The sequence below is a fragment of the Tachysurus vachellii genome, chromosome 9 (genome assembly GCF_030014155.1).
Source record: "Tachysurus vachellii isolate PV-2020 chromosome 9, HZAU_Pvac_v1, whole genome shotgun sequence".
Lineage (NCBI taxonomy): Eukaryota > Metazoa > Chordata > Actinopteri > Siluriformes > Bagridae > Tachysurus > Tachysurus vachellii.
The window spans coordinates 14733236-14759111 of NC_083468.1; the positions used below are offsets into that span (position 1 = coordinate 14733236).

Consider the following 25876-nt stretch of genomic DNA (forward strand, 5'->3'; position numbering starts at 1 on the left):
AGTAAGTAGCAGTGCTCCAGGGTCCAGGGCTCAATCCTGAGCTCAGATTAATGTCTGTGCTCTGTATTGTGCTTGTGTGGGTTTCCTGCAGGATATCTGGTTTTCTTCCACTTCCAAAAATTGGCAGATTGGCAATTCTAACTTGTCCTATGTTAGCATGGTTTCTTCAGGGTTTTCTGGTTTCCTCCCACCTCGCCAAAACATAATGTGCATGCCACGGACTGTCATCCCATCCAGAATTTCCCTGTATATCCACCACAATCCCAGTCCTCCCAGATCTGCCACATTGAAGCAGTTACTGAAAATGAATGAATGAAGAATGATCACTAATGTTTAATATAGTGATACAATAGTAATGTTTTTTAAATACTAAAACCTGTTTTTTTATTTGTTAAGAAGAGTAAAGCTGGACCTACTGATGGCTCTTGAGAAGTTTAAGGATTATTTTTCTGTTTTTACAGGCTGGACAGTTTCAGTGTATATTTAGAAGCTGACATATCACTGCTATCATGAGTATACACTCGGGTCTCAAAATAGCAATGTAGCATCTGTGTAGCAATCATTATAGTGTTTTAAAATCATTTTTGATAAACGCCCACAAAGCATGTAAATGGAACTGTCAGTTTCATAAGTGGGGGGTAGTGTTAATTTCGTCACCTATTTTTAATTTAGTCTTAGTCTTGTGCCAAATGTCCTTGTTAGTTTTAGTCATATTTAGTCATTCACATATCTTTTTTGTTAGTCTTAGTTTTAGTCGACTAAAAGTCTCGTCATTTTAGTCTAGTTTTAGTCAAAAGAAAACTCAAGGTATCTTAGTCAAGTTTTAGTCGACTAAGTCTTTTAATTTTAGTCTAGATTTAGTCAGAAAATTGTAGCTTGACCACATCTGGAATCTATTGTAAGAATAAATACAACGAGGCCTCATTAAATGCAATAATATCAGGAACAGAAGTGTTATAGTGGAAATAAATAACTTAATGAAAAGCCTAAGATCAAAACTGTAGGTGTATATATATATATATATATATATATATATATATATATATATATATATATATATATATATATATATATGTATGTATTGCACACTCCATTATTGATGATATTTGGAGCAATATTACATGTAATTGTTAAGCTTGATTCCCTTACATATACATTTGCTTTTAAGCCTAATTATTAATTTTGATTATAATGTGATTGTGACAGGGAAGAGGTTTCAGGTTGGGGGTGCTGAGTTTTTTCTGTCACCACTTTTGAATAAGAAACAATATCAAGGCAATAAAACTTGTCAAAACTCTGTGAATCACAAAAGTATCAGTGAGAAGTTGAGAACACTCGTTTAAACAGTGCATACACTCGAACTTGACTGCACATCACATTTTTTACGTTATTGATGCTGCTTTTAATCGTAATGCAAAGACCGGTCATCGGGACATAAGCTGTCATGTACAATAAAAGAGCCTGTGCAGCGACAGGAAATATAATTTAACACAAAAAGCCTAGACCTAGGGTGGACTTGCGCTCAGGAGTTTTTATTTATTTATTTATTTATTTATTTGAGCGGCGTGTGGATGAATTCTTTCTACGCACACACTATTTTATTTCTTGACAGACCGCTGCGAACTATAACACACCGTTGCCATGAAAAACAGAGCGTTGCCATGGACACACAGGATTCTAACCGTAGAGACGGAGCGCACTATTTTCTTTAGAGGAAACAATACAATAGTTTTTAAATCAATAAACTCATTTTTAAATCATCATTTTGAGTCAAATATTAACGATTTATTTGGTAGGTAGCAATATAATAAGCGGGATCCGCTTCGCGGACCTGTAACTTGAGCAACAGCGAAGCCGCGAACTCGTTCTGAATATTTTAAAGGCGTAACAGCTGATGAAAAATCAGAGACAATTGTAGACGAAAATGAAGAGAGATTTTATCTTAGTTTTTATTTTATACAAAACATTTTCTTCTCGTCTTTTTTCGTCAACAATAATGCATGTTAATTTAGTCTTAGTCAGCGTTTTTGGACAGTGGTGCAGTCTTGTTATCGTCTCGTCTTAGTCATGAAAAAAAGGTTGTTGACGAACATATTTCATCTCGTCTCGTCTGACGAAATTAACACGGGGGGTGGGGGGTGGGGGAGCATCCTAAAGTAAAGTGCGGAGCTTGTGTCATCTTGTTCAATATAGACTTAGTAAGAATACTAAGAGAAATGGTGTTCCCCAAAAAGTAAGCCTTCGCCACAGTGTAGGATTTAACTTCTTATATCGTCTATACAGTGTCTATAATATTCCAAATATTCCAAGCTATATTTAGTTGATACGTACAGCGGGTAAAATAAGTATTGAACACGTCACCATTTTTCTCAGTAAATTTATTTCTAAAGGTGCTATTGACATGAAATTTTCACCAGATGTTGGTAACAACCCATTCAATCCACACATGCAAAGAAATCAAACCAAAGATGTCTGTGAATTAAGTTATGTTTAATAATGTTAAATGACACAGGGAAAAAGTATTGAACACATGAAGAAAGGGAGGTGCAAAAAGGCATGGAAAGCCAAGACAATCAGTAATTAGGAAGCAATCCTGCCCCTTGTCAATGCAAATTAATATCAGCTGATTCTGTCCAAACTGATGGCCTATAAAAAGGTCTCCTTTCCAAGGTATCACACAAGAAACATCTCATGATGGGTAAAAGCAAAGAACTCTCTCAAGACCTTTGCAACCTTATTGTGGCAAAACATTCTGATGGCATTGGTTACAGAAGGATTTCAAAACTTCGGGGCCATAATCCGTAAGTGGAAAGAACATAATTTCACAGATGTTGGTAACAACCCATTCAATCCACACATGCAAAGAAATAAAACCATAGATGTCTGTGAATTAAGTTATGTTTAATAATGTTAAATGACACAGGGAAAAAGTATTGAACACGCTTACTGAAACATTTAATACTTTGTACAAAAGCTTTTGTTGGTAATGACAGCTTCAAGACACCTCCTGTATGGAGAAACGAGTTGCATGCATTGCTGAGGTGTGATTTTGGCCCATTCTTCCACACAAACAGTCTTCAAATCTTCTATGAACTCTGATCTTTAGTTCTTTCCATAGATTTTCAACTGGGTTCAAGTCAGGTGATTCTAGCAGCTTTATTTTCTTTCTCTGAAACCAATTGAGAGTTTCCTTGGCTGTGTGTTTGGGATCATTGTCTTGCTGAAATGTCCACCCTCGTTTCATTGTCATCATCCTGGTAGATGGCAGCAGATTTTTATCAAGAATGTCTCTGTACATTTTCCCATTCATCCTTCCTTCAATTATATAAAGTTTGCCAGTACCGTATGCTGAAAAACAGCCCCACACCATGATATTCCCACCTCCAAACTTTACTGTTGGTATGGTGTTTTTGGGGTGATGTGCAGTGCCATTTCTCCTCCAAACATGGTGTGTATTATGGCATCCAAAGAGTTCAATTTTGGTCTCAGCTGACCAGACTATATTCTCCCAGTATTTCACAGGCTTGTCCAAATGTTGTGCAGCAAACTTTAAACAAGCTTCAACATGTCTTTTCTTCAGCAGTGGAGTCTTGCGTGGTGAGCACAATTGTTTTCTTTGAGAGCATTGTTTTCTTTGAAACAACTGTACCTGCTGATTCCAGGTCTTTCTGAAGCTGTCCACAAGTGATCCTTGGATCTTGGACAACACTTCTGATAATTCTTTTCACTCCTCTGTCAGAAATCTTGTAAGGAGCACCTGGCCGTGGCCTGTTTATGGTGAAATGATGTTCTTTCCACTTACGGATTATGGCCCCGAAGTTTTGAAATCCTTCTGTAACCAATGCCATCAGAATGTTTTGCCACAATAAGGTTGCAAAGGTCTTGAGAGAGTTCTTTGCTTTTACCCATCATGAGATGTTTCTTGTGTGATACCTTGGTAAGGAGACCTTTTTATAGGCCATCAGTTTGGACAGAATCAGCTGATATTAATTTGCATTGACAAGGGGCAGGATTGCTTCCTAATTACTGATTGTCTTGGCTTTCCATGCCTTTTTGCACCTCCCTTTCTTCATGTGTTCAATACTTTTTCCCTGTGTCATTTAACATTATTAAACATAACTTAATTCACAGACATCGATGGTTTGATTTCTTTGCATGTGTGGATTGAATGGGTTGTTACCAACATCTGGTGAAAATTTCATGTCAATAGCACCTTTAGAAATAAATTTACTGAGAAAAATGGTGACGTGTTCAATACTTATTTTACCCGCTGTACGTATAAATTGTATGCATTTAGCCATGTATGAGCACATATATACATAAAAACACGATACACCAGGAATACATAGGAACATCAGGGCAGAGTGTGCATTGCAGGCAGGAGAGGGAGAGGGAGAGAGAGAAAGAGAGAGAGAGAGAGCTAGAGAGAGAGAGCGAGAGAGAGACAGAGACAGAGAGAGAGAGAGCGCAGCATAGCAAAAGCGACTGTATGTAAATGCAGCGCTACAAGCCACATGAGAAATGGATTATAAAGCATTTATTGCCTACTGGCCAATCAGAAGGCACAGATCTTCATCACTCCACTGCATCTTCAGAAAAAGAAGACAAAGTGGCAAGGTGTTTCCCCACATAATTAATACATTCTCACACACCAGAAATACATAGTGAACACAGCCATATTCCATTTAGACATAAAGAGTCTACAAACCGTACAAGTAACAATAATCAAAAACAGAAGTCAGGAGCTTATCTGGAGAACAATATAGCCTCATTTATACTAACCTGAGACCAGTTGTAGTCTTATAATAATCATTTCAACCTCCGATTTGAGATGTTGCTGTGACTGTAACAACCGAGACCTGCTCTATTCGTTTGGCAGGAGTTAAGGCCTGAGGATGGGAAATTTCAAAGCTGTGTACCGTTGTATATTTTGTGGGGAAGATTGTAAAACAGTGGGATGCTGGAAGTGAACATTGTGTTCTTTTTTTGTTGTTATCATGGTTTCACTTTTCTCAGAGCAGAGTTCTGCAGATTCATTGAAAGTCAGATTTAGCCTCAATTATGAAACAGCCTGGAGCAGCTTCAGCGTTTATGTAGGACTTTTGAAGGACAGAGGCTAGAATTCCGCACACCTTTCAGTTCTTCTGGTGTTGTCTATGCTATTAATATGCTATGCCCCTGATAAACTCATGCTGGTGAAATTGGGAGGCATGGAAAAGGCATGGAACAAGCTGGTTTTGCACTTTAATCGTGGTGAATTCATCAGCCAAAACTTTCAAATCTTCAAATTCTAAATAGACTTTCACAGTTTAACCTGCAGTTATATATTAGATACTCTCATGTCTCTGTAAGAAACTGATATCACTCTGGGAAGCCACCATCAAGGGGACGCCAAGTCAAGTCAACACAAATTTCACTGTAATTGTCTGCTAGAAGCAAGGGATCATGCAGCTGCTTAAGACACTTAACTGATCAGGTTTAATGACAAGTTTATAATTTAGGATGTGGGGTGTGAGGGTGTTAGCGAGGAAATTTAGTCGTGACTAAAAATGTACCTGTGCATGCAGTATCGTGAAAAAGACAAGTGTGTGTGAGAGAGAAGAATGCTGAGCTGGGAATATAGCAAGATGGCAAGAGATAGATAGCTTTATGCAGACTGAGACTACTAAAGCAGGTGTAAGGTGCTATTTACTGAAGACGTCTAAAGAACCTAAGAGACAAAAGTGACACACATTATTTAAGCCGCACAAACCTATAGATGTGACTGTTAAACCATCACAACTTCTCCATACTATACTACACTCTCCCCCGAGACACTGTCTTTATTCCCACTCCCCAAATGCCACACAATATGGATACTCACTCACTTGTGGACCACTAGTTAGGAAGGGCGTCAGATATAACTGTGTTCGCAAACGTAAGCCCCTGTGAGTTTCAGAGGTTTAATCTTTGCTCTACTGAAAAGTTATAGTCTATGTGCAGCCTATCAGTAACACTTGTGTTAGATGATTACACAGATTGAAGCAACCTCTGATTGATCTCAATTTTTGCAGCTATTTTTCAGTAATACCTCATTAGCTGTGATCGAGAAGCCTCATGTGATATACAGCAGCAGGTGTAATGAATGTGAATAACAAGGATTATTTATTCTAGCGTTCTGTTTTTTTTTTTTTTTTAATGCATTTGGATGAAAAAGTAAAACTCAAAAGATTCACCAAAAAGATTAGTTCGGATTCATTCACTGATTTGTTCTGTGAACCTTGTTGTTGCTATAAATATATACAAGTCTACAAATGTACAGAGACTTGGTGTTTAATGGTGTTTTTATTATGAGGTTTTCACCTCAAAAGTCAGCAGCAGATCTGTTATATTTACCAAGAATTTGTCAACTGCACAGTTTGAAAAAATCCAATAAAAAGCACAACATTTGCAGTACTTTCAGTCATGTTTATTGTGTAAGGTCATCATCAGTCATTACAAATTATGTGTGTGCAGTCAGAATCACATATGAACTGAATGAATGGTGTCTGGTTTGTTCATTTCGTTCATGACAGACGATTCCCAGTCCCATTCACTTAAACAAATTGTTCAAAAACACTGATTCGTTCACAAATGAAACAGCATTAATGAATTCTGATGCCTGTCTGCCTTTAAGTGTGTGGTGTGTATAATAGTTTGCCCCACATCATTCTTATTTTGACACTGATGATTATATAATGTATTGCTCAACCATTACAATGACATTGTTGAGCTATTGATAAATATTAGATTTTAGCTTCTCACCTCACACCACGGCTACTGTCACTCCTCCCCAGTAAATACACACTCACATATTCAGGTGGTCTAAGGCAGAGGTGACAGTGTTTCCATGCTTCCTTCTATATCTGAACTGAACCAGGGGAGAAGAGACAACCTCTCCAGAGACTCTGATCTAACAAAGCCGGTCAGCCTGACTGCACACTGAACCCAGTGATACATACAAACACATCAACAAAAAAAAAGATTAATCTTTTCTTGAAAATACACACGTAGAGTTTGGCGTGACAAAACCGAGCTCTACATGTACACCCACAGGTATCCATGACAACACAGCAATGGAAATCTCCCAACTCACGACACTGGCTGAGAGGAAGCAGCAACAACACTGCAGCTACCAGTCACACACTCTGGTATACAGTAACAATGCACTATGTACAGCCTATAAATTAAACATACCAACAGGTAGCCATGACAGTTTGTTTCCAACAGCAGCTCTATGATGTTGTTATTATTAAGACAAATTGATTGATATGTAGCACAAAGGCAAATACAGCCCCACTATTGGATATATGAATATGTGCTAGAGCATGTGAATACTCAATCACACACACATACACACACACAGCATGCTCATATACAGTATTCTTTTGCATATTGTGCCTATGACTCTTACAGCACTGAAGCAACCAAAGGGTGTGTGTGTGTGTGTGTGTGTGTGTGTGTGTGTGTGTTTGTGTGTGTGAGAGAGAGAAAGAGAGAGAGAGAGAGTGAGTGAGAGAGAGAGAGAGAGAGAGAGAGAGAGAGAGAGAGAGAGAGAGAGAGAGAGAGAGAGAGAGAGCTCCTACACTTTGCATTGCTATGAGACCGGCACCTATTACTATGGCAACCATTTGATCAGTCACCAACCAGGAAATACAGCCATCAGTGGAAAAGACAGATAATACACAGGAAGAAAACAACTCTCACACACATGTATACACACATAGACAAGTGTGTACTGTTAAAAGTATTGCCAGAATAATGGATGGCTCATCTGTTCCACTTCCAATGAAATCCTTAATTTTTGTGTAATCACTGCTCTAATGGTCAGAGGAATCACGGTAATAAACATGGTAGGGTCTTAAAACAGTGCACTGACTGCATTTTACTGTTTGACTGACTGGTAGCTCAAACTCGGCTCAACACACACTCATCCAAACACGCCTCCCTACACACAGTCACACCACACACACTACCATATATGGAGCATTTTTTAACCAGGTTATTCAAACCAAGGGGGCGTATGCACAGATCATAAATATATATAATAAATATTAAAAATGCTATTTATTTATTCAGTCATAAACCATCACACACTGTGACACTTTCTGTGAATTACGTCAATATACAGATCCACCGTTCCTAATGATAGAGAGATGACAGAGAATATCAAAGGCAGCGCAAAAGACAGAAAGGGACAGGCAAAGAGATAGAGAGAGAAAAACCTCCTTGATGTGGGAACATTAATAATTAAGACAATACAGCAGTAACACCAAGAGGACCCAACCAGAATGACTGAAGAGAGACCATTCCCTGTTCTGACAGTACACACACACACACACACACACACACACACACACACCACCCAGCTGGGAATCACACACAGCACCTTAAAAATGGCAATGAAAAATACACACACCCAAAATGTCTCTAACCACCCTTTTTTCTCTCTTTCTGTACATTTCTATTCATCCAAATTTTCTCTCCACCCATGTTATAGCATTATTATAAAGCAAATTAAAAAAACATGAGGAAAATAAGGGGAAGGAATTACAGACAGAGAGAGCCTGGAGCTACTGCATGTTCTATACAGACATACACACACATGCAGCCTTGGCTGCTGCTGCGGTGGCTGCTTGCAACAACCTGAGTGCCGCCATCTCCCTCTCTCCATCCCTCCCCCTTCTCTAGTCTTCCATCCTCCCCCATCTCACTTCATCCCTCGCCTGCCTCCGTCTCATTCCGATCTCCCTTCTCCATTCTCTCCATCCCTCTCAGTCAGCTTCCATTGCTTGCAGCCGAACCTCTCTGCCCCCCTTCCCTGCTCTTGCTTTTTTTCTGCACTCATGCACCCCATTATCCCCCTGTACCTGCGGCTTGCTGGGTGGCTGCCTGTGGTGGCGATTGGGTCGGGGCCTGGAGCGGGTGTAGTGCCTCAGCGTGTGGCCTTCGCTGGGCAGGTCCATAGGGGGCTGAGGAGGTGAGGGCTCAGGACGCCGCGGCTCTCTGCTGCTACGAGCAGCCACAGGACCAGCGCCACAGCCACCAAACTCCACCTCCCTCCCCAGCTGGGTGTGGCCTGTTGTGACGGACAGGCCCATCGCCAATGACAACATCCCTCCCCCTCCTCCTTCTCCTCCTCCTGACTCTCTGTCTCCCTCCATCTCCTGCTGGGACTGCGCACTCGCTCGTGCCTGCTGCTCGCCTTCCGTCTCCAGCAGACCTGCAGAGAAAGTGAGAGAGGGAGAAATAGACACAGAGAGGCAGAGAGAGAGAGAGATACAGGGAGGAGAGAAGAAGCAAAAACAGAGAGATAGTGAGCGAGGCGTATGTATGAATCCAGTCCTGTAATGTGTTAATCCAAAGAGGGTATGAAGTAAACAGGACAGAGGGGATGTGTGATAAAGGTGGGAGCTGTAAACAGACAAGGTTTATCAGAATAAGGAAATGATTACCAAATTGGCATGGTGATGCAGCAGAGGCTCGATGTAGATGGAAAAAATAGCAAAAAAGCAAGAGAGGAAGAAGGACACTCCTGTTTGTTAGCTAGTCGTCCCTTCATTCTCCCTCCCTTATTCCCAATGAGAGACTCAGTGAGCTGTGATCAAAACGATTTCTGTTAGCCACAGAAAGCACTCACTCCACGGCTGATATTTTATTCACAAGCATACAACCCATTCTACTCATTTTGCCACCCATTTTTCAACCTGTGCAGATAAGTAAAGGAAATCCCTTGACACTAATAAAGGGATACTCTATTCACACGTGATGGGGCACATAAATCAATCTCTTAATGAAGTTAAGGTAATTAGAAAGTAATGCAATAATGATAATGCAGATTTTATTCACAATGTACTGTGTACTGTAGCCTAACATTTGGCTGACTTTGAATGTATTCGAGCAGGTGAACGTGTAGAACCTGTCTAATCAAAAGTCCGTGGCTTTAAGCATTGAGCCACCACATCCTTTCAGGTTTACATTATTGAAAATTCTTATATGTAAAATCTACACAAATGCTTTTTAAATGCTATTTTATGAACAAATTAATTTAGAAATCCATTCATAACCAGTTTGAAAAAAAGAGGCTAATTGTTATTTAACCTATACACATGCAGTACAAACCAGATACAATGTACACACATAAACATAAGGAAATACTTTTGAGTATTCCACATCCTTGATATAATTGATTATTTGCCTATAAAGCAAATAAACAGCCTGTCATTTCAGTAGCCAGTGTGTATAAATGTCACACTGACACAATTGTTCTGTCAATAATGCTGAGAAATTGTGAGAACGCGAACAAGCTCAGGCACATCAGATCACTCACCAATGGGATTTGAACTCTCTATTATTAAACTTTCACTAAGATTGTACTTGGGTTAAGAGCAGCTGCAGATTTACCCTGTTCCACAACGGTTAATAAGGCACATCCCACATGAAAACCTACAGCTAATAGCGTCTCTGAGGATTCGTAACAGCTAATCTTTATAACATGCACTGTCTGACATCACAAGAGCAGACTTCTGACATGGATCAAGAAAGTTATTATTATTACAATTATAAACAGACATTTAAAAAATTTCAGACCCTTGACCAATTCTCTCATATTACATTTGTAAATTTGGTACATTATGATACAAGCAAAATAAGAAAGCTTTACTCAAAAAGTAGAACCTGAAAGCATGTCTGGCATTTACCAGAAAGCATAAGAGTAAGGTTTAGTGGTCAGATGAACCCAAGATAGAGATTTCTGACCAAAACTCAAAGCTCAATGTGTGGCACAAACCTATAACCTCCCATGCTTTAAGACAAACCATCCCCACAGTGAAGAATGTGGAGGCAGCATCATGCTAAGGGGATACCTCTTGTATAGGGAAAATATAGGGAAATAATGCTAACCTGCTAAAAAAGACTGGAGCTTGGGAGGAAATTCACCATTCAGTGGGACAATAATCCCAAGCAAAGAGCAACATTAGTCTGGCTTAAGAACAAAAAGTTAAATTGGTCCTATAGTGACCCAGTCAAAGTCCTGATCTAAGATTCACTAAGAATCTGTGGAACTTTGTGAAAATTGCATTCCACAAGCATCACTAAAACAACCTAAACAACCTGGAGCAAGAGTGTAAAGCTGGATACTTACACAAGCAAGTTTTTAAAGTTTCTTATTTTTCTGAAAAATATTTCTCAACATTAATCCAATGCCATCTTAGAATAACTGATTTTGAGTTTCAGTGTTGAAACTCAATTGAACTGAATACTCAATACCGCTTAAAAAAGTAAGGGAAAACTTAATTATCATCTATATATATTGTATACATTTAAGAATGTAAGGGACCTACTTTTGACAGATGGGGCAGGACGGATGCTTCGGGTGCAGAAACTGTTCCTCCAGATAACAGGAACATACTGAAGACAAGACAAAACCAATGAGCTTTATACTTTTTCATCATGGCAAAACAGTACTAGTTATTTGAATACTTTAAATGAATGCAGGAATAAATGAATGTCTTATGTCACATTCTAGAATATTTATTTGAATTAAGTATTGAATTATGTAGGGTATATGTTTCATTTATTTTTTTAAGTGTCAATCACAATTTCCCTTTTTAAGGAGAACTAAAATTTGTCATGCTTCATGAGTTCATTCAAATAGGCAGATACGGTGCAGATAATCCCAAAGCTGTGCATGAGGCCCCAGTTTTCAGGCAGAAAAATGTAACCAGAAGCAATCCTTTGCATGACAGTATAGTCAATAACACAAGGGTTTTTTTTAATTATAGAATTATTACAGATATAGATAATATAAGTGCATCATTATATCAATCTGATATGTTTTTTTAAATACTTCATATTGCTAGTCAGTAATATCCCTTAACCTTGGGCCAATATAGACATATTGCTTTTCTTTTAGACCTTTACAGCATGTTTAATGACACTACCAGTCACAATCAGCAGATATGATTTTGCAGACTGTGATGTTCAATGTGTGTTGAAGAGATGTGGATTCTGTGTCCTCTAACTGACCTCATCAGTAGGGAACACTTGCTCCACCACTCTTAGCTGTGGGACATTGGTTTTGCTGTTAACGGGTTGGGAGTACTCTTTTAAATGCTTCTCCTGAAATAAACAAGATTAGATTAGACACATCACACACATATGCATGCATGCACACACTTCCAGAATTTGAGGCCTGCATTCTCATATTTAAACGCACCAGTTTTTGCTGCGCCACTGACAAATCCTGCAGAACTTCCTCGATGATACTCTCCACCAGAGAGACGCTGACTGACAGTTTCAGTTCACTGAGAAAGGAAAGAAGGGGTGGAGGATAGATGGAGAGTTAAAGAAAGACAACATGAACAGATAAACTTTATTACTCAGAGTAAAACCAAGATGAGAAACATAACAGGATGGCAGTTATTTCAAACAGAGGCAGCAAGCACAATGCATATTTACAAAAGTGCTGGAGTTCTTTAAGGCCTTTAAAGCTGTACGATAATGAAACTATGTTAAACTACATGAAGCCTAGGTTTAATACTATACGTTGTAATAGAAGCAATGCACAATACACTGGGGTTGAGGATTATACATACAATCTTTCCCCAACACAACCCCACAACAGTGATTATGTCCTCATGTAGTTTTATATATTTATATAATGTCCCACTTACTACAATAAATGAACTTTCTACATGTATGTATTTCTATATAATGTGTTTAATAAAAACCTGCTATTATTTACCTGTTTACTTTTTGTTGAGCTTAAATGTTCCCCTGCAGTGGAAATTCTGTACTTAATTTAAAATCATTAATCCATAAGTATTTTTTTTTTAAAGTGACTCATGAAATCGTGACCATTTACATTTTTCCACACAGTTTTAAAAACAAAATAAAACACAAATCAAAGTTTGACCATTGAAATGGTAGCTAACAAAAGAACTGTACGGAATAAATTAATTTTCCACCACAATAAGTTAAACAGAGACAGACTGTCATCTCTTGATTTCCTGCACTGGAATCAGGAATCAGTGAACTTCTAAACTACCGGTATTATAACTTTAAACTGATGAAGCCATAAATCATGCTCACAATTAGAAAAAGTTCATTAAAATGCTTATAAATGCTTATAATTGTGCAGCCTTATTATGTAATGTGTGTTATTGTGGGGAATATTTTCATTCATTTGAATGTTATTTATTATTATTCATTTAGTCTGTATGTGTGTGTGTGTGTGTGTGTGTGTTACCTGAGCTTTTCTGTAATGCTGCTCTCTGCTTGTTGTACTATGCTCTGGACAAAATGGACAGCCTGTCGTGTTTTGTTGGACACACGATTGGCCAGTTGCTCGCTCACACTTGTCCTCTGGACAATCCGAGGGCAGGCGGACTGTGCAGACTGCAGCATGGCCTGAGCCTGCTCCTGCCCAGGACATTGCAACCAGACATACCTCTCAGGACAAAGCAATCTCTCACACACTACTACACAGGACATTATTTCTATGTAACACATTACAAGGTTTCCAGCAAATGTTCAGACAAGTGTAATGTTTAAGGGATAAGCAGCTTTTGCACTGTACCTGGATTTCCTCAGTCAGCTCACTGGTAATAGCTTTGGCTGTATCATCCAAAATGTGCTGCACCATCACACCAGCAGATGGCGACCTTCCCAACTCATATATTTTGGGTAGAAACTGAAGAATTAAGGCTCAGGTTACATCTCCACAGATTACTCAGTTAAGTCATCATATTGTCCCATTTTAATATACTTAATAGCAGGATCTGTATAAATAGAGTAGAGTAAGAGTTGGATCATACTACAATGGCTGTCCTGGCATGTTGGAGAGCTTCCTCTGCAGACAGGATATCGCTCTGGACTTCTTGGATGTTGTAGCAAGCCAGAGGTCTCATGGTCTCCTGAAGGCTTTGACAGAAATTCTGCACTAGCTAAAGAGACAGAGATAGTTAGAAAGGTTGCAGAGCAGAATATTCTTATTAGCTATGTTTCTATCTAGGATGTGGTCTAAAGGCCGCAACACACGCATCCTCACATTTAGACATTTAAATCCAACAAGCAGTCTTTTTGTTAAAGATAGTGATATTAACTCATACAAAAGTGCCAATGTGTAGTTACACATAAACAATACATGCAATTGCATTGGATGTTCAATAATAAATGACAGTAGTAAATCTTGTGGCTGTGTTTTGTATCATGTGACAGTTTTGACTGTTCTGGAAACAGAATGATATGTTTCAGGTTACTACACGAATGACAGGATGAATGTAACTGTATTTGTATGAACTCATGCTTTTCTAAATAGTCTTTTTGTTCTGGTTGTGTCTGAATGTTATTAACTCCACTATGCGAGTATTGCAGATTGGACTGATTTAGCATATACAGGAGTTATACAGATGTCTCATTTTACACTAACAGACATTCTGTTTTAGTTGGTATGTAGGTACAAGAAGAGATACACATACTCACATACACACATACTGTATTATTTATAGAAGATGTACAACAGTGCATAAATCTGCAGTCATTACATTACAGCTGCATGTATACTTTATGTGTAATTACACCGGCACACTGTCTTGTCTTGTCTAGCCACAAAGAGAAGTCCAATTGATCTTGTGTTCTGACTTTCAGACCGACCGTAATATTGTTCTTGTAATATCTGTTCTACTTTATGATGCAGGTTATGGTCATGAAAATAAACTGTAAATGGTCTTAAGTTACAGGAGAATTATAACCAAAAGGAGAAAACTGCTAGAAGATAGTAATAATCAGGGCCTGATGTTGTAGAAGTGAATATGGACTTTATTCAGTGTTAAATTCTATGTAACTATTATTTTAATTCAATAAGAACTGTGATATTTGAACCTGTTCTGAGCGGCTGGTCTTCAGACCCTGCTGAAGATTCAGCATTTGATCTGATTTAATACACAGCTTCTGACTGTTCCGCTGTAAGCACGTCTGGATCTGCACACACATACACACAAACACACACACACACACAGTACAATTAGACTTCTACACTCATATTTATGGTATAGAGCAAGTGAGTATCCTTTACTAACCTTCCTCATTGCCTCTTCAGTCTTCTCCGGATTGGTTCGGTAGGAGTGAGTCATATCACTCATTGGTATGGACATGTGCTGTAGTGTGGTGTTTCTAAACACACACGCACACACAGACACACACACAAACACATACACGCTGTATTTTAATAATCAAAAATCAAAATGAACTTCCAGTCCACCTCCAGTTACACCGCAAAGACACACACCTCTCCAGAGCGTTGGCCACGTCCATAAAGCCTGCAGCAGTCACATTGTTTCTGTCCCAGACCAGTGTTCTGTGTCCGAAAAGAACACTGCATTAGTGCAATAAATAAGTATTCCATAACAGTTCATAACATTGGAATGTAACAATTAGAAGTTAAGCTAGGGCACATACAACAAAGTAGAAGCAAATATGAGGTTTACTTGAGTTTGGTGTTGATAATCAAAGCTTTAGCTAGCATCTTAGCACCAGTGTCTCCAATACAGTTTCCACTGATATCAATTTTGGAGAGGTTGGAGTTGCTGCCCAGGCTGTTGATGAGGATGGTGGTGCCTGTCTTCAGCTTAGAGTCACTCACTGATAGAGACTCCAGTGGCTGGCAGAACAGAGAAACCAGTTAATCTGGTGTTTCAGACAGGCTGACCAGTGATTATTAGCTTTATTTAACAAATATTCTTATTCAGTTCATAACTATTATTATTATCATACTACATAACTATTGTACTGTTACACAAAACTAGTGTTTTTCAAGAAGAACCTTTACAAGGATCCATATTCTCAAGAAATGTCAAAAAAGGTGTTTAAATGGTCAGTTTCTGTATGTATGTGACTTGCATTTGGTATTTGACAGATGATTAATGAAGAGAAAGACAGAAAGAGGACGAGACCAGCTGTAGCACAGTTGGTCTTAAAGATAGATGGATAATTAACAAGGCAGTATGCCTCAGAGGAAAGACATTGTGGGTGATTAAAACTCCTGCCTTGCTGGAAGGAGGAGGGGTTGGCATCCCTGAGGACTCCTACAGCCATTCTAGTGTTGTACACAATACATGGCACCACCTACATAAGCACACAAGTTATTCTACATCTATTGTCTGTTATTAGGTACAGGCAATACAGTTAAAGTAATATTATGACCTTAATACACAGCTTAGTTGGGATACAATAACAGTGTTTATTATTGCAACTATGGACAATCAACATTATGAATCAGCACCATTAAGAAAGAATCTGAATCTCCTTTTCCAAAACTGTTACCATTCCACCGTTAATAACGGCTGCATGGGGGTGTATGTGATGAAGGGTTTCTTGTGGTGAAAAGATCCATTACTCACACACTCCTCCTCCTGGATGAGCTGTACGATTCGATGCAGAACATCTGTCAGAGCTCTGAGAAATAGTTTACCAAGAGAGGAAGATAATGTTGAATGGGATAGCAGGACGGAATGAAGAACAGGATGAATAAATGGATAGAAACATTGATTGTGAAGAATGTGTCAACAAGTAGGTAGTTCAACAAGATTACTATGTTCCACTCATTACAGAAGACGTTTCATCAATACCTTACCTTGACTTCATGGCAAAGTTGCGTCCGAGGGCAAGGTGCCGTATTGAGTGACTACGGCCGATGGAGAGCACCAGAGTCACCATGTCGTTCTCAAAGCCTGTGAATCAAACAGAAATAGACAAAGAAATGAGCAAGAAATATAGCGCATGCATCATCATCATCATCATCATAATATCAGCATCAAATAGTGCTATAAACTATATTTTCACATAAAGGTTATGTATTATCTGGGAACATATAAACAAATATGTGCTTCAGTAACATCAGCTCTAATCCTGTCAAATGCTTCAGTTGTGGATTTATACTGTGTCAGATGGCCTTGGGTGTGTGTGTGCAGTAAAAACGCTTGGCTTGATATAACATTAGCTCCCAGACAAATCAGTTATTTAGTAATAAGTGGGTAGTAATCTCTGTCTCTGTATTCTTCTTAGAGTAAAGCCTCTCTGTGACGTCCAGAGTTTTATTAATGGCAACACTGTCACATCTGAACCTGCGTTTGTCTCAAACTCAGAATTCTAACTGACAAGATCAGTCACATGTTCACTAATCGCAGTCTCCTAATTACTTGTCATGCACACTTCCTGAAATAACCCAGACTTTCACACACACTCAAGAAAAAGTGTCGTTTAGTCTGGTCTAGTCTGAATTTATTGCCAGCTCTCTGCCTCATACTTCACATACTGTAAAGGCCTTTACTATGAGTTTCCATTTCGTTAAATAATTCATAATAGCTATTAATAACAGTCATTAACATGAATAACCAATTAATAATTTGAGATTTTTTAATAAGTTTATTAGGTATGTATCGTCTATGCCTAAGGAATTCCGGATACAGATTAGGCGTCTATAAATAACGCTTAAGAAGTAGCACCAGAAACTTCATGCAGAGCTGCTGAAGCCCTGATTGGTTTGTGAAATGTGTAATATTTACAAAGATTATTATGTAGGTCTCTTTCTCCCTGTCTTTCTTGAAATTAGTTAGTAAGAGAGAAATGAAAATGTGATGATTATGCAAAAAAGATATGTAAGATTTTATACAGAAAATGAGATAAATGGAGGCTGTACCATTGTCAGACAGATCCAGGCTGCAGATGGCCTTCGCTTCAAAGATGTGCTCCTGAATGACCTGTGCTCCACTGGATTTCAGCTGCACATAAATAACATGTAGAATCCCATCAACCCGACCAAAACGCCAGCAGAATACTTTGTGTGCATGGTGTGTGTGTGTGTGTGTGTGTGTGTGTGTGTGTGTGTGTGTGTGTGTGTGTGTGTGTGTGTGTGTGTGTGTGTGTGTGTGTGTGTTTGTACGAGTATACCTCACAGCTGCTAATATCCAATTCCAGCTCAGACAGATAACTGTTGGTGGCCAAGCCCTGGAGTAATAACCTAATATATAACATGCAATTATGTACAGTTCAAAATACATAAAACCTGACTTGCCTGCCCTAGATTATTAAAGATATTTAATGAAGCAAATGAACATTACATTTATGTCCCTTACATTATCACAGTGTAAAATAATTTAAGATCTAATATTTCAGAAGAGAAGTATAAGAAACATACATGTGTTTAACTGGGTTTGTTCACTGCAGGTTTGTTCAAATAAAATTCAATGCATACTCAACAATCCTTCAGAATTATACATACAGTACTAGTATGATTTTAGACAGAGGTTTTAGACTCTTTTTAATTGATTTTTATTTAATGAAAAAAATACACATTCGGAAAAATTATAAATGTACATTTATGATGTGTGTTCACGGTTCACGGTTCACAGTGGGTTCATGGTGTGTGTGTTCACTCCTGTGTGTGTGCACTTTGGATGGGTTAAATGCAGAGAACGAATTCTGAGTATGGGTCACCATACTTAGCTGTATGTCACGTAGCTTTCACTTTCATTAACATACTTAGGAACACCTGACAAACACATCATTTGTGCCATTGAGCTACTGCCCGGTGTAACTCCCCCCTCACAGCCATATTTATCCCATCTGTTGCTGAACAGCAAGCAATAAAGACGTATATAGAAGAAGCACTCTAAGAGGGCTATATCAAACCCTCCATGTCCCTGGCATCAGCGGGCTTCTCCTTTGTGTGCAAAAAAGGGGCTTGCCTCAGACACTACATAGATTATAGGGGTTACCTTTTGCCACTTGTATCTGCCACCTGGAACAACCGTGCTCTTTAGGCTGATCCTAAGTCTGTGACCTAGTAAACAAGTGTTGATGTATTCACAGAGACTTCAAAGCACTTTTGTACATCGCTCTGGATAAGGGCATCTGCCAAATGCCATAAACATAAATTTGCTCAGCCTCTTAATGTCTACAAGCTAGTGCATATCCCTGAAGCTGATCAGTGGAAAGCCACCTCAAGTTACCACTCTAAACACTATGTCAAGCTATATCTACTCTCTAGAGCCCCCTCTGATTTCCAGTGCCTCATTAATGATCTGCTGAGGGACGTGCTGGGAAAATGTGAGGTCATGTACATTGATGACAATGTAGTATTTTCCCCCTCCTTTGCATCCCATGTCAGCCATGTCCTCCAGAGACTCCTGCAACACCAGCTGTACATGGAGGGGAAGACATGTAAGTTTTACCAGAGCACCATCTAATTCATGGGCTATATCATTATCCCAAATGGACAGGCCATGGACCAAGCCAAGGTTGCAGTGGAGGTGAACTGCCCGGCAACACTTCCTTAATTTCCAATTTCTTCTCCCCATTGCAAAATATCACACATTTCCCCATCTTCAAGCAGCGTAACCCATCAAGGCCTTTCATTGTGGAGGTAGACGCCTCAGAAACAGGGGTAGGGGATGCCCGGTCATAGCATTTTGGGGAAAAGAGCGAGCTCCATCCAGTTTTCTTTTTTCACCAAAAGCTGCCAGCAGCTGAATGTATTACTGGCTGTCAAAGTGGCATTGGAGGAGTGTATACATTGGCTTGAGGGCTAGAACACCCATTTTTGAGCTACACGGAATGCAAAAAAATCAAGAATATTAGAAATGCCTCGACTGAACCCACGAAAAGCCCACTCATCTCTATTTTTCACTTGCTGTCAGTTCACCTTGTCCTATCACCCTAGCTCTATGAATTCTCTATGTGCTTCCCTGCATCTACTCAGTCATGCCTCAACCTGACCTTGAGGAGCAGCTGAATGTTGCTCCTCAACTCTGTAGTGGGAGCTGTCAACTGGATTGAGTCAGTGGTTAAATTCATCAGCAACAAATGTACTGTATGTCCTTCTGCACACTTCCTTCTCCACTGGTAACTCATTCAATGGACCTTCCGGTTGCTGAGTGAGAGAGGTACTGAAGGCCCAATGTGGCCTTGAACATATACCATGCTGCCACCTTCTGCATTGCTCGTGCCCACTCCAAATTCCCTACAACCCTGCCCACACCCCAATGGCCTTGTTCCCACCTCACCACTGATTTTCTCGCTGATCTGTCCCAAAGTAATACCACCATGCTAGTTCCATTCTATCTCCACCATCTTTGTGTCCTTTATTACACTTCTTAGTCTCCCCTCTACCACTGCCACAGAAGAACTCTTCTTCACCTGTGTCTTTCTGGTTTGGCTCACCGCCCATCCCTACCTTTGTCTATTTCAATGCAAGAAACTCAATCCCAGTACATCAGGCCATTCAGACTATGTAAACAGGTTAGTGAGGTAACTTACAGATAGGAAATTCCCCGTTACTAGTGTGTTGCCCCTTCTTTTGACGTCTACAATCATAAACCAGTCATGCCAAGCCCTCTTGCCACTAACCTGCCTGCTGCAACGTTTACGTTTACGTTTACGTTTACAGCATTTGGCAGACGCCCTTATCCAGAGCGACGTACATAAGTGCTTAAATCTCTAACATTGAATACATTAATGCTGGATCACTAAGTTACATACTTAAGATACCATGAGTTTAAAACATTTGTTCAAAGTTACAATGAAAGTGTCAAAGGTGTGTTTTTTTGTTTTTTTTTTTTTTTTTAAATGCAAAAGATAATGAAAGAAGTGCTAGTTTAAGTGTTTCCTGAATAAGTAGGTCTTCAACCGCCGCTTGAAAATAGCCAGTTTAGCAACGCTACCACCACCCCCTCGATATTAAGGGACAACCCACATAGCAAACAAAGTCAATACTTAATGTACAAAATGAGCACTAAAATAGCTCATTAATTTGGGTTCTAGGCCCATGGAACAATGTTCCATGAGTTCCAGAGTTCCAACGAACAAAATCCTTGACCCCAGCCTGACTGTCCTGGCCCTCATTCCAGGGGTAAGCCCAGGACAATCATAATTTTTCTCTGTAAATACTCCAGTGGATTGACCCTTTTTTGTGTGCCTCATTACCTATAGATTGCTTGACCCATATTGTGCTGTCTGCTGATCGCCTGACCTGTGCTTGTTTGCTAACTTCAATTCTGCCTGCTGTTTTGGATTGTTTGCCATTGTGTTGTTAAAGCTCACTCACCTGCATTTGCATAGTGGTAAAGAACATATGTAATTTAATAAATAAAGAAAGAAAGAAAGAAAAAAAGAAAGAAATTTGTTGCATCAAACACATATAGTGTGACTGTGTTATAACCCTAGAAGCAGGTTGTAATAATAGCCTTAAGATACAGTCGTATGCAAAAGTTTAGGAACCCCTGACAATTTCCATGATTTTCATTTATAAATATTCGGGTGTTTGGATCAGCAATTTCATTTTGATCTATCATCTGAAGGACACTAATATTTCAGTAGTGAAATGAGGTTTTTTTTGGATTAACAGAAAATGCGCAATATGCATCAAAACGAAATTAGACAGGTGCATAAATTTGGGCACACCAACAGAAAAATCACATCAACATTTAGTAGAGCCTCCTTTAGCAGAAATAACAGCCTCTAGACGCTTCCTATAGCCTGTAATGAGTGTCTGGATTCTGGAAGAATGCATTTTGGACCATTCCTCCTTACAAAACATCTCCAGTTCAGTTAGGTTTGATGTTTGCTGAGCATGGACAGCCCGCTTCAAATCACCCCACAGATGTACAATGATATTCAGGTCTGGGGACTGGGATGGCCATTCCAGAACATTGTACTTGTTCCTCTGCATAAATGCCTGAGTAGATTTTGAGCAGTGTTTTGGGTCGTTGTCTTGTTGAAATATTCAGCCCTGGTGTAACTTCAACTTTGTGACTGATTCCTCAACATTATTCTCAAGAATCTACTGATATTGAGTGGAATCCATGTGACCCTCAACTTTAACTAGATTCCCAGTACCAGCACTGGCCACACAGCCACACAGCATGATGGAACCTCCACCAAATTTTAATGTGGGTAGTAAGTGTTTTTCTTGGAATCTTGGAATCTTGGAATTTCTGTGCTCTTTTGCCTTCTTGTTGTTTTGAGGCCTCCATGTTGCCACTCTTCAGAGGAGAGTCAAAGAGAACAACAACTTGCAATTGGCCTTAAATCCCTTTTCTCATGACTGGATGCACCTGTCTATGAAGTTCAAGCCTTAATGAGCCACCAAACCAATTGTGTGTTCCAATTAATCAGTGCTAAGTAGTTACAGGTGTTCAAATCAACAAAATGGCAAGGGTGCCCAAATTTATGCACCTGTCTAATTTCACTTTGATGCATATTGCACATTTTCTGTTAATCATTTCACTACTGAAATATTACTGTGACCTTCAGTTATTTGATAGATCAAAATGAAATTGCTGATCCAAACACCCAAATATTTATAAATGAAAATCATGGAAATTGTCAGGGGTTCCTAAACTTTTGCATACAACTGTAGCTGGTACCTCAGGGCTTCTGGAAGTAGTCGAGTCCCAGACAATCCAACATACTTCAGCTCCATGCTCCTTGTGAAAAAGTCTCTCACACTTCGTGTTACCTCCCTTACCTTCCTACAACAGACACTCTGCTTTAGCATGTATTCATAACATACAATAAACCATTCATCTACATTTATTTCTGTGATAGGTCAGTCTACTTAGAGAACAAAACTGATCTGTATGTGTGGTAACGCTTTCTTGCTTTCCTTACCTATGGGAGAATGTGTTCCTGGAGAGGTTGAGGTAGGTTAAAGTAGTGCAGCAACCAGAAGAGAGAGACACAAAGAGCTAGAGCGAGAGAGAGAGAGAGAGAGAGAGAGAGAGAGAGAGAGAGAAGAACACCAATAAAAATTAGAGACACAAAGTTTACACACAATTGTTGTTTGGGGATATGGCTTTATAGATATTAGGGTATATATGAATATAGTTTTTTTTACTGTATAAGAACTTTATTACAGCTGTTTTGTTATAGCTGTATTGTTTAGCTATGTGTTAGGAACGCTTCATACTTGTAAATTAGAAATTGGCTTAGCGCCGCTTTCTGCAGTCAGATTGAGCTAAAGGGCACTGATGCTAAAGTGAAAGGCAAGCTCTTATTTTAATCAATCATGTGCAGTATTTATCCAGTCATGGTTGATGACACTGCAAATATAAAAATACATACGATAAAGCATATTAGGAATGTACAGTGTGAAACATCAGATTATGATCACCCAGGATTCATTTTTAATGTGAAATGCATGTAATGTGAAATGTTAAAAACCTAGGATTCTATTTAACCTAAATAATATTTAATAATAACTGCCACCTAGCCCTCTTTCTGACATGAAAAGAAGCTATGCGGTCAACATGTGGCTCTACAGGAGGTTGAGGCACAGAAGATAATGAAGTGAGATTTTACTCACAGTGTCCAACGGGCAGTCGGTAGAACTGAGGTCAAGATGGGACACAATGTTGGGGGCTGACAGGAACTTGAAGAGACCCTAGAAGAAAAGAAGGCCAGATCTCAGACACTGTGCGCATTCAGATTATTTAATTCACTGACACCATGTATATTGTTCATAGACATGTTTTTTTATCACTCAATATAGTCAATGCAACACAAAAAGTATTAAAATTACTTTATTTTACCTAATAATATTGCATTTTCTCTTTCCTTAATATCTTTCTCCTTTTACAGACCAATTGTGTGTTCCAATTAATCAGTGCTAAGTAGTTACAGGTATTCAAATCAACAAAATGGCAAGGGTGCCCAAATTGTGCATCAACTTATCTGTTTCTCCTAAATAACTGACCAATAGCATGTGCAGTCATCTCCTTTAATTCGTCTGTTTATTTTAAAGGATTCCTTTAACCTCTATCTCTTTGTTTCTTACCACAGCATCCTCTGTAGCCAGACATCCTGAATTCCCACTCAGGTCCAGATGTGTAAGTGATTTTGAGAAAGATTTGTTCTGGTTCAGCACCTGAGCGATACTTCCCAGTCCTAATGGATAGCCAGAGAGAAGGATGTGAAAACCTCAAACAGGACTTTATTATACTTTTGTATATCAAAGCATCATAGGTTTGATTTGAAATTTATCTCCAGTATGCAAACTGTGGAATCCTTTAGTGTATTTTATTCAGAGAAGTAATCTTCAAAGATATAATTATAATGTATATATGTATGATTTTTTGATTGAATTTAATCTCCTATAAAGAACACTTTATTGGCTTTGCTTGTGTTGGCAAAACGTTGCATGGGAGTTTGAAAGCTTTGTAAAGTACCTTTAGGAGTGAGAGAGATCTTAGACAGATAGAGTTGACTGAGACTGTGAGACAGTCGGGCCCAACTCTGACTGAGCACCAATATACCTGAGTAATAAGAGAAATATAGGGAGGAGAAGAAATAAGGAGAATTACCAGAATTATAATTTCCATTATTTTAACAGTCAGAGAGAACATACACTATCATGGAAAAGTATCACTAAAACGATTCATGTACAAACTGCTGCTATGTTTGCATTCACTGCTGCTGACTCCTCATTCATCCTCATTTGTGTGTAGACACAAATTACAAACTGATCCTGGACAAAACAAAACAAAAGAAAAAACACAAGCACCTTTATCCTCGATAGGATTAGATGACAGATTGATGGCACGCAGTGCAGAGGAAGGTTGCTCATGAAGAGAACAAGCCATCTTCGTAGCAAAATCCCTAAAGTATAATTCATAGAGAGAAAAGGGTGTAAATATCCTGGGTAAATAATTATTAATTTAAAAATCCGAATCAAGTAGGAAAACTTTGAAACTATCATTTTCATTATTAACCATAGCCAGGCCCTGATTTACCAAAAAATGTGACCCATTGTCCTTGTTATTACCTAAAGGTGAAAAAGACAGTACTGTTGAGGCAAACTGAACAATTTTGTGGGCACAGAATGACTAAAGTGTAACCAAAGGCCAAGTATTAAATGACAGAAATTGTAGTAGTTATTTAGTTGGGAAAACTTTAATGAGACAGTTAATAATAATTGAATGCCTTAGCAAAATAATCTGAGCCTTTCTAAAAATTATTAGCACAGTGGACTAGTTGGGTTCATATTCATTACACGTTCACACAACTGAAACCAACAGTATTTAATTGGCATCTTTGGAAAGATGTTAATTTATATATGTCATTTAACCAGTCACAATATCCATAGCTTCAGTATAATTCTCAATATACTAAGTTACTCTTAGATGTTTTCTTGAAGCTTGCTTTTTCATTTATATATTTCTGTTAAAATGCTATATTGTGATGGAAATACTAAGATAATTCACTGAAAAAATGTCATCTGCTTTATCAGATTTTTTGTTAAATGCAAGCAGTTATATATTTTCCATCAGTGAAAGCTCTATATAAGACAAAAATGACAAGATAAGAGATGAGATATTTTTCAGTCGGCAAAATAGTAATTCCTGTCTAGTGTCAGTCAGTGTTTGTGCAGGGAAGCCAGATTGCACTCACACTTTAAGTCCGCTGGCCTCCAGGCTTAGTTCCTGCAGAGCAGTGGACCGACTAATGAGGTAAAGCACCTGCTCCTGAACATCTAGTGTCTACAAACAAACAGACACACACACACACACACACACACACACACAATGGAAAGAGGAAAAAGACTTCAATCTAACAGTGAGTCAAGCTAACACACAGAGTTGGAACATTTCTTACTTTCTGTTCATGATTGCTATCTCTCTGACCAAACAAACCAAACAATAAACTCAGCATACTGCAGTGAGAAAAGAACAAAGCTAGATACATTTCGGTATGTTTTAAATGTCTGCCAGTTTGTACCAGTTTAAAATCTTTGCTGTAGAGCTTGGTGAACCACTGGTTGAAGGACAGAGCACCTACAGCCAATGCCAGATCTCTAAATGAA

General features: G+C 38.8%; 1 protein-coding gene across 2 annotated transcripts in view; it reads right to left on the bottom strand.

Moving 5' to 3' along the window:
• The window catches only part of carmil2 (capping protein regulator and myosin 1 linker 2), a 51459-nt gene that overhangs the window by 16780 nt on the left and 8803 nt on the right, over positions 1-25876 (bottom strand). For both annotated transcript variants that reach the window (XM_060877847.1, XM_060877848.1), the window contains exons 9-31: positions 25792-25867; positions 25465-25553; positions 24578-24672; positions 24243-24329; positions 23852-23961; positions 23381-23458; positions 22687-22763; positions 22443-22547; positions 17968-18037; positions 17717-17798; positions 16652-16748; positions 16419-16473; positions 15507-15679; positions 15308-15376; positions 15099-15192; positions 14902-15000; positions 13836-13964; positions 13598-13711; positions 13268-13440; positions 12236-12323; positions 12046-12138; positions 11361-11427; positions 8889-9241 (exon numbers count right to left, since the gene is read on the bottom strand). In XM_060877847.1, coding sequence (XP_060733830.1) covers positions 8889-9241; positions 11361-11427; positions 12046-12138; positions 12236-12323; positions 13268-13440; positions 13598-13711; positions 13836-13964; positions 14902-15000; positions 15099-15192; positions 15308-15376; positions 15507-15679; positions 16419-16473; positions 16652-16748; positions 17717-17798; positions 17968-18037; positions 22443-22547; positions 22687-22763; positions 23381-23458; positions 23852-23961; positions 24243-24329; positions 24578-24672; positions 25465-25553; positions 25792-25867 — 2473 coding nt within the window. The remainder of the gene's footprint in view (positions 1-8888; positions 9242-11360; positions 11428-12045; positions 12139-12235; positions 12324-13267; positions 13441-13597; positions 13712-13835; positions 13965-14901; positions 15001-15098; positions 15193-15307; positions 15377-15506; positions 15680-16418; positions 16474-16651; positions 16749-17716; positions 17799-17967; positions 18038-22442; positions 22548-22686; positions 22764-23380; positions 23459-23851; positions 23962-24242; positions 24330-24577; positions 24673-25464; positions 25554-25791; positions 25868-25876) is intronic.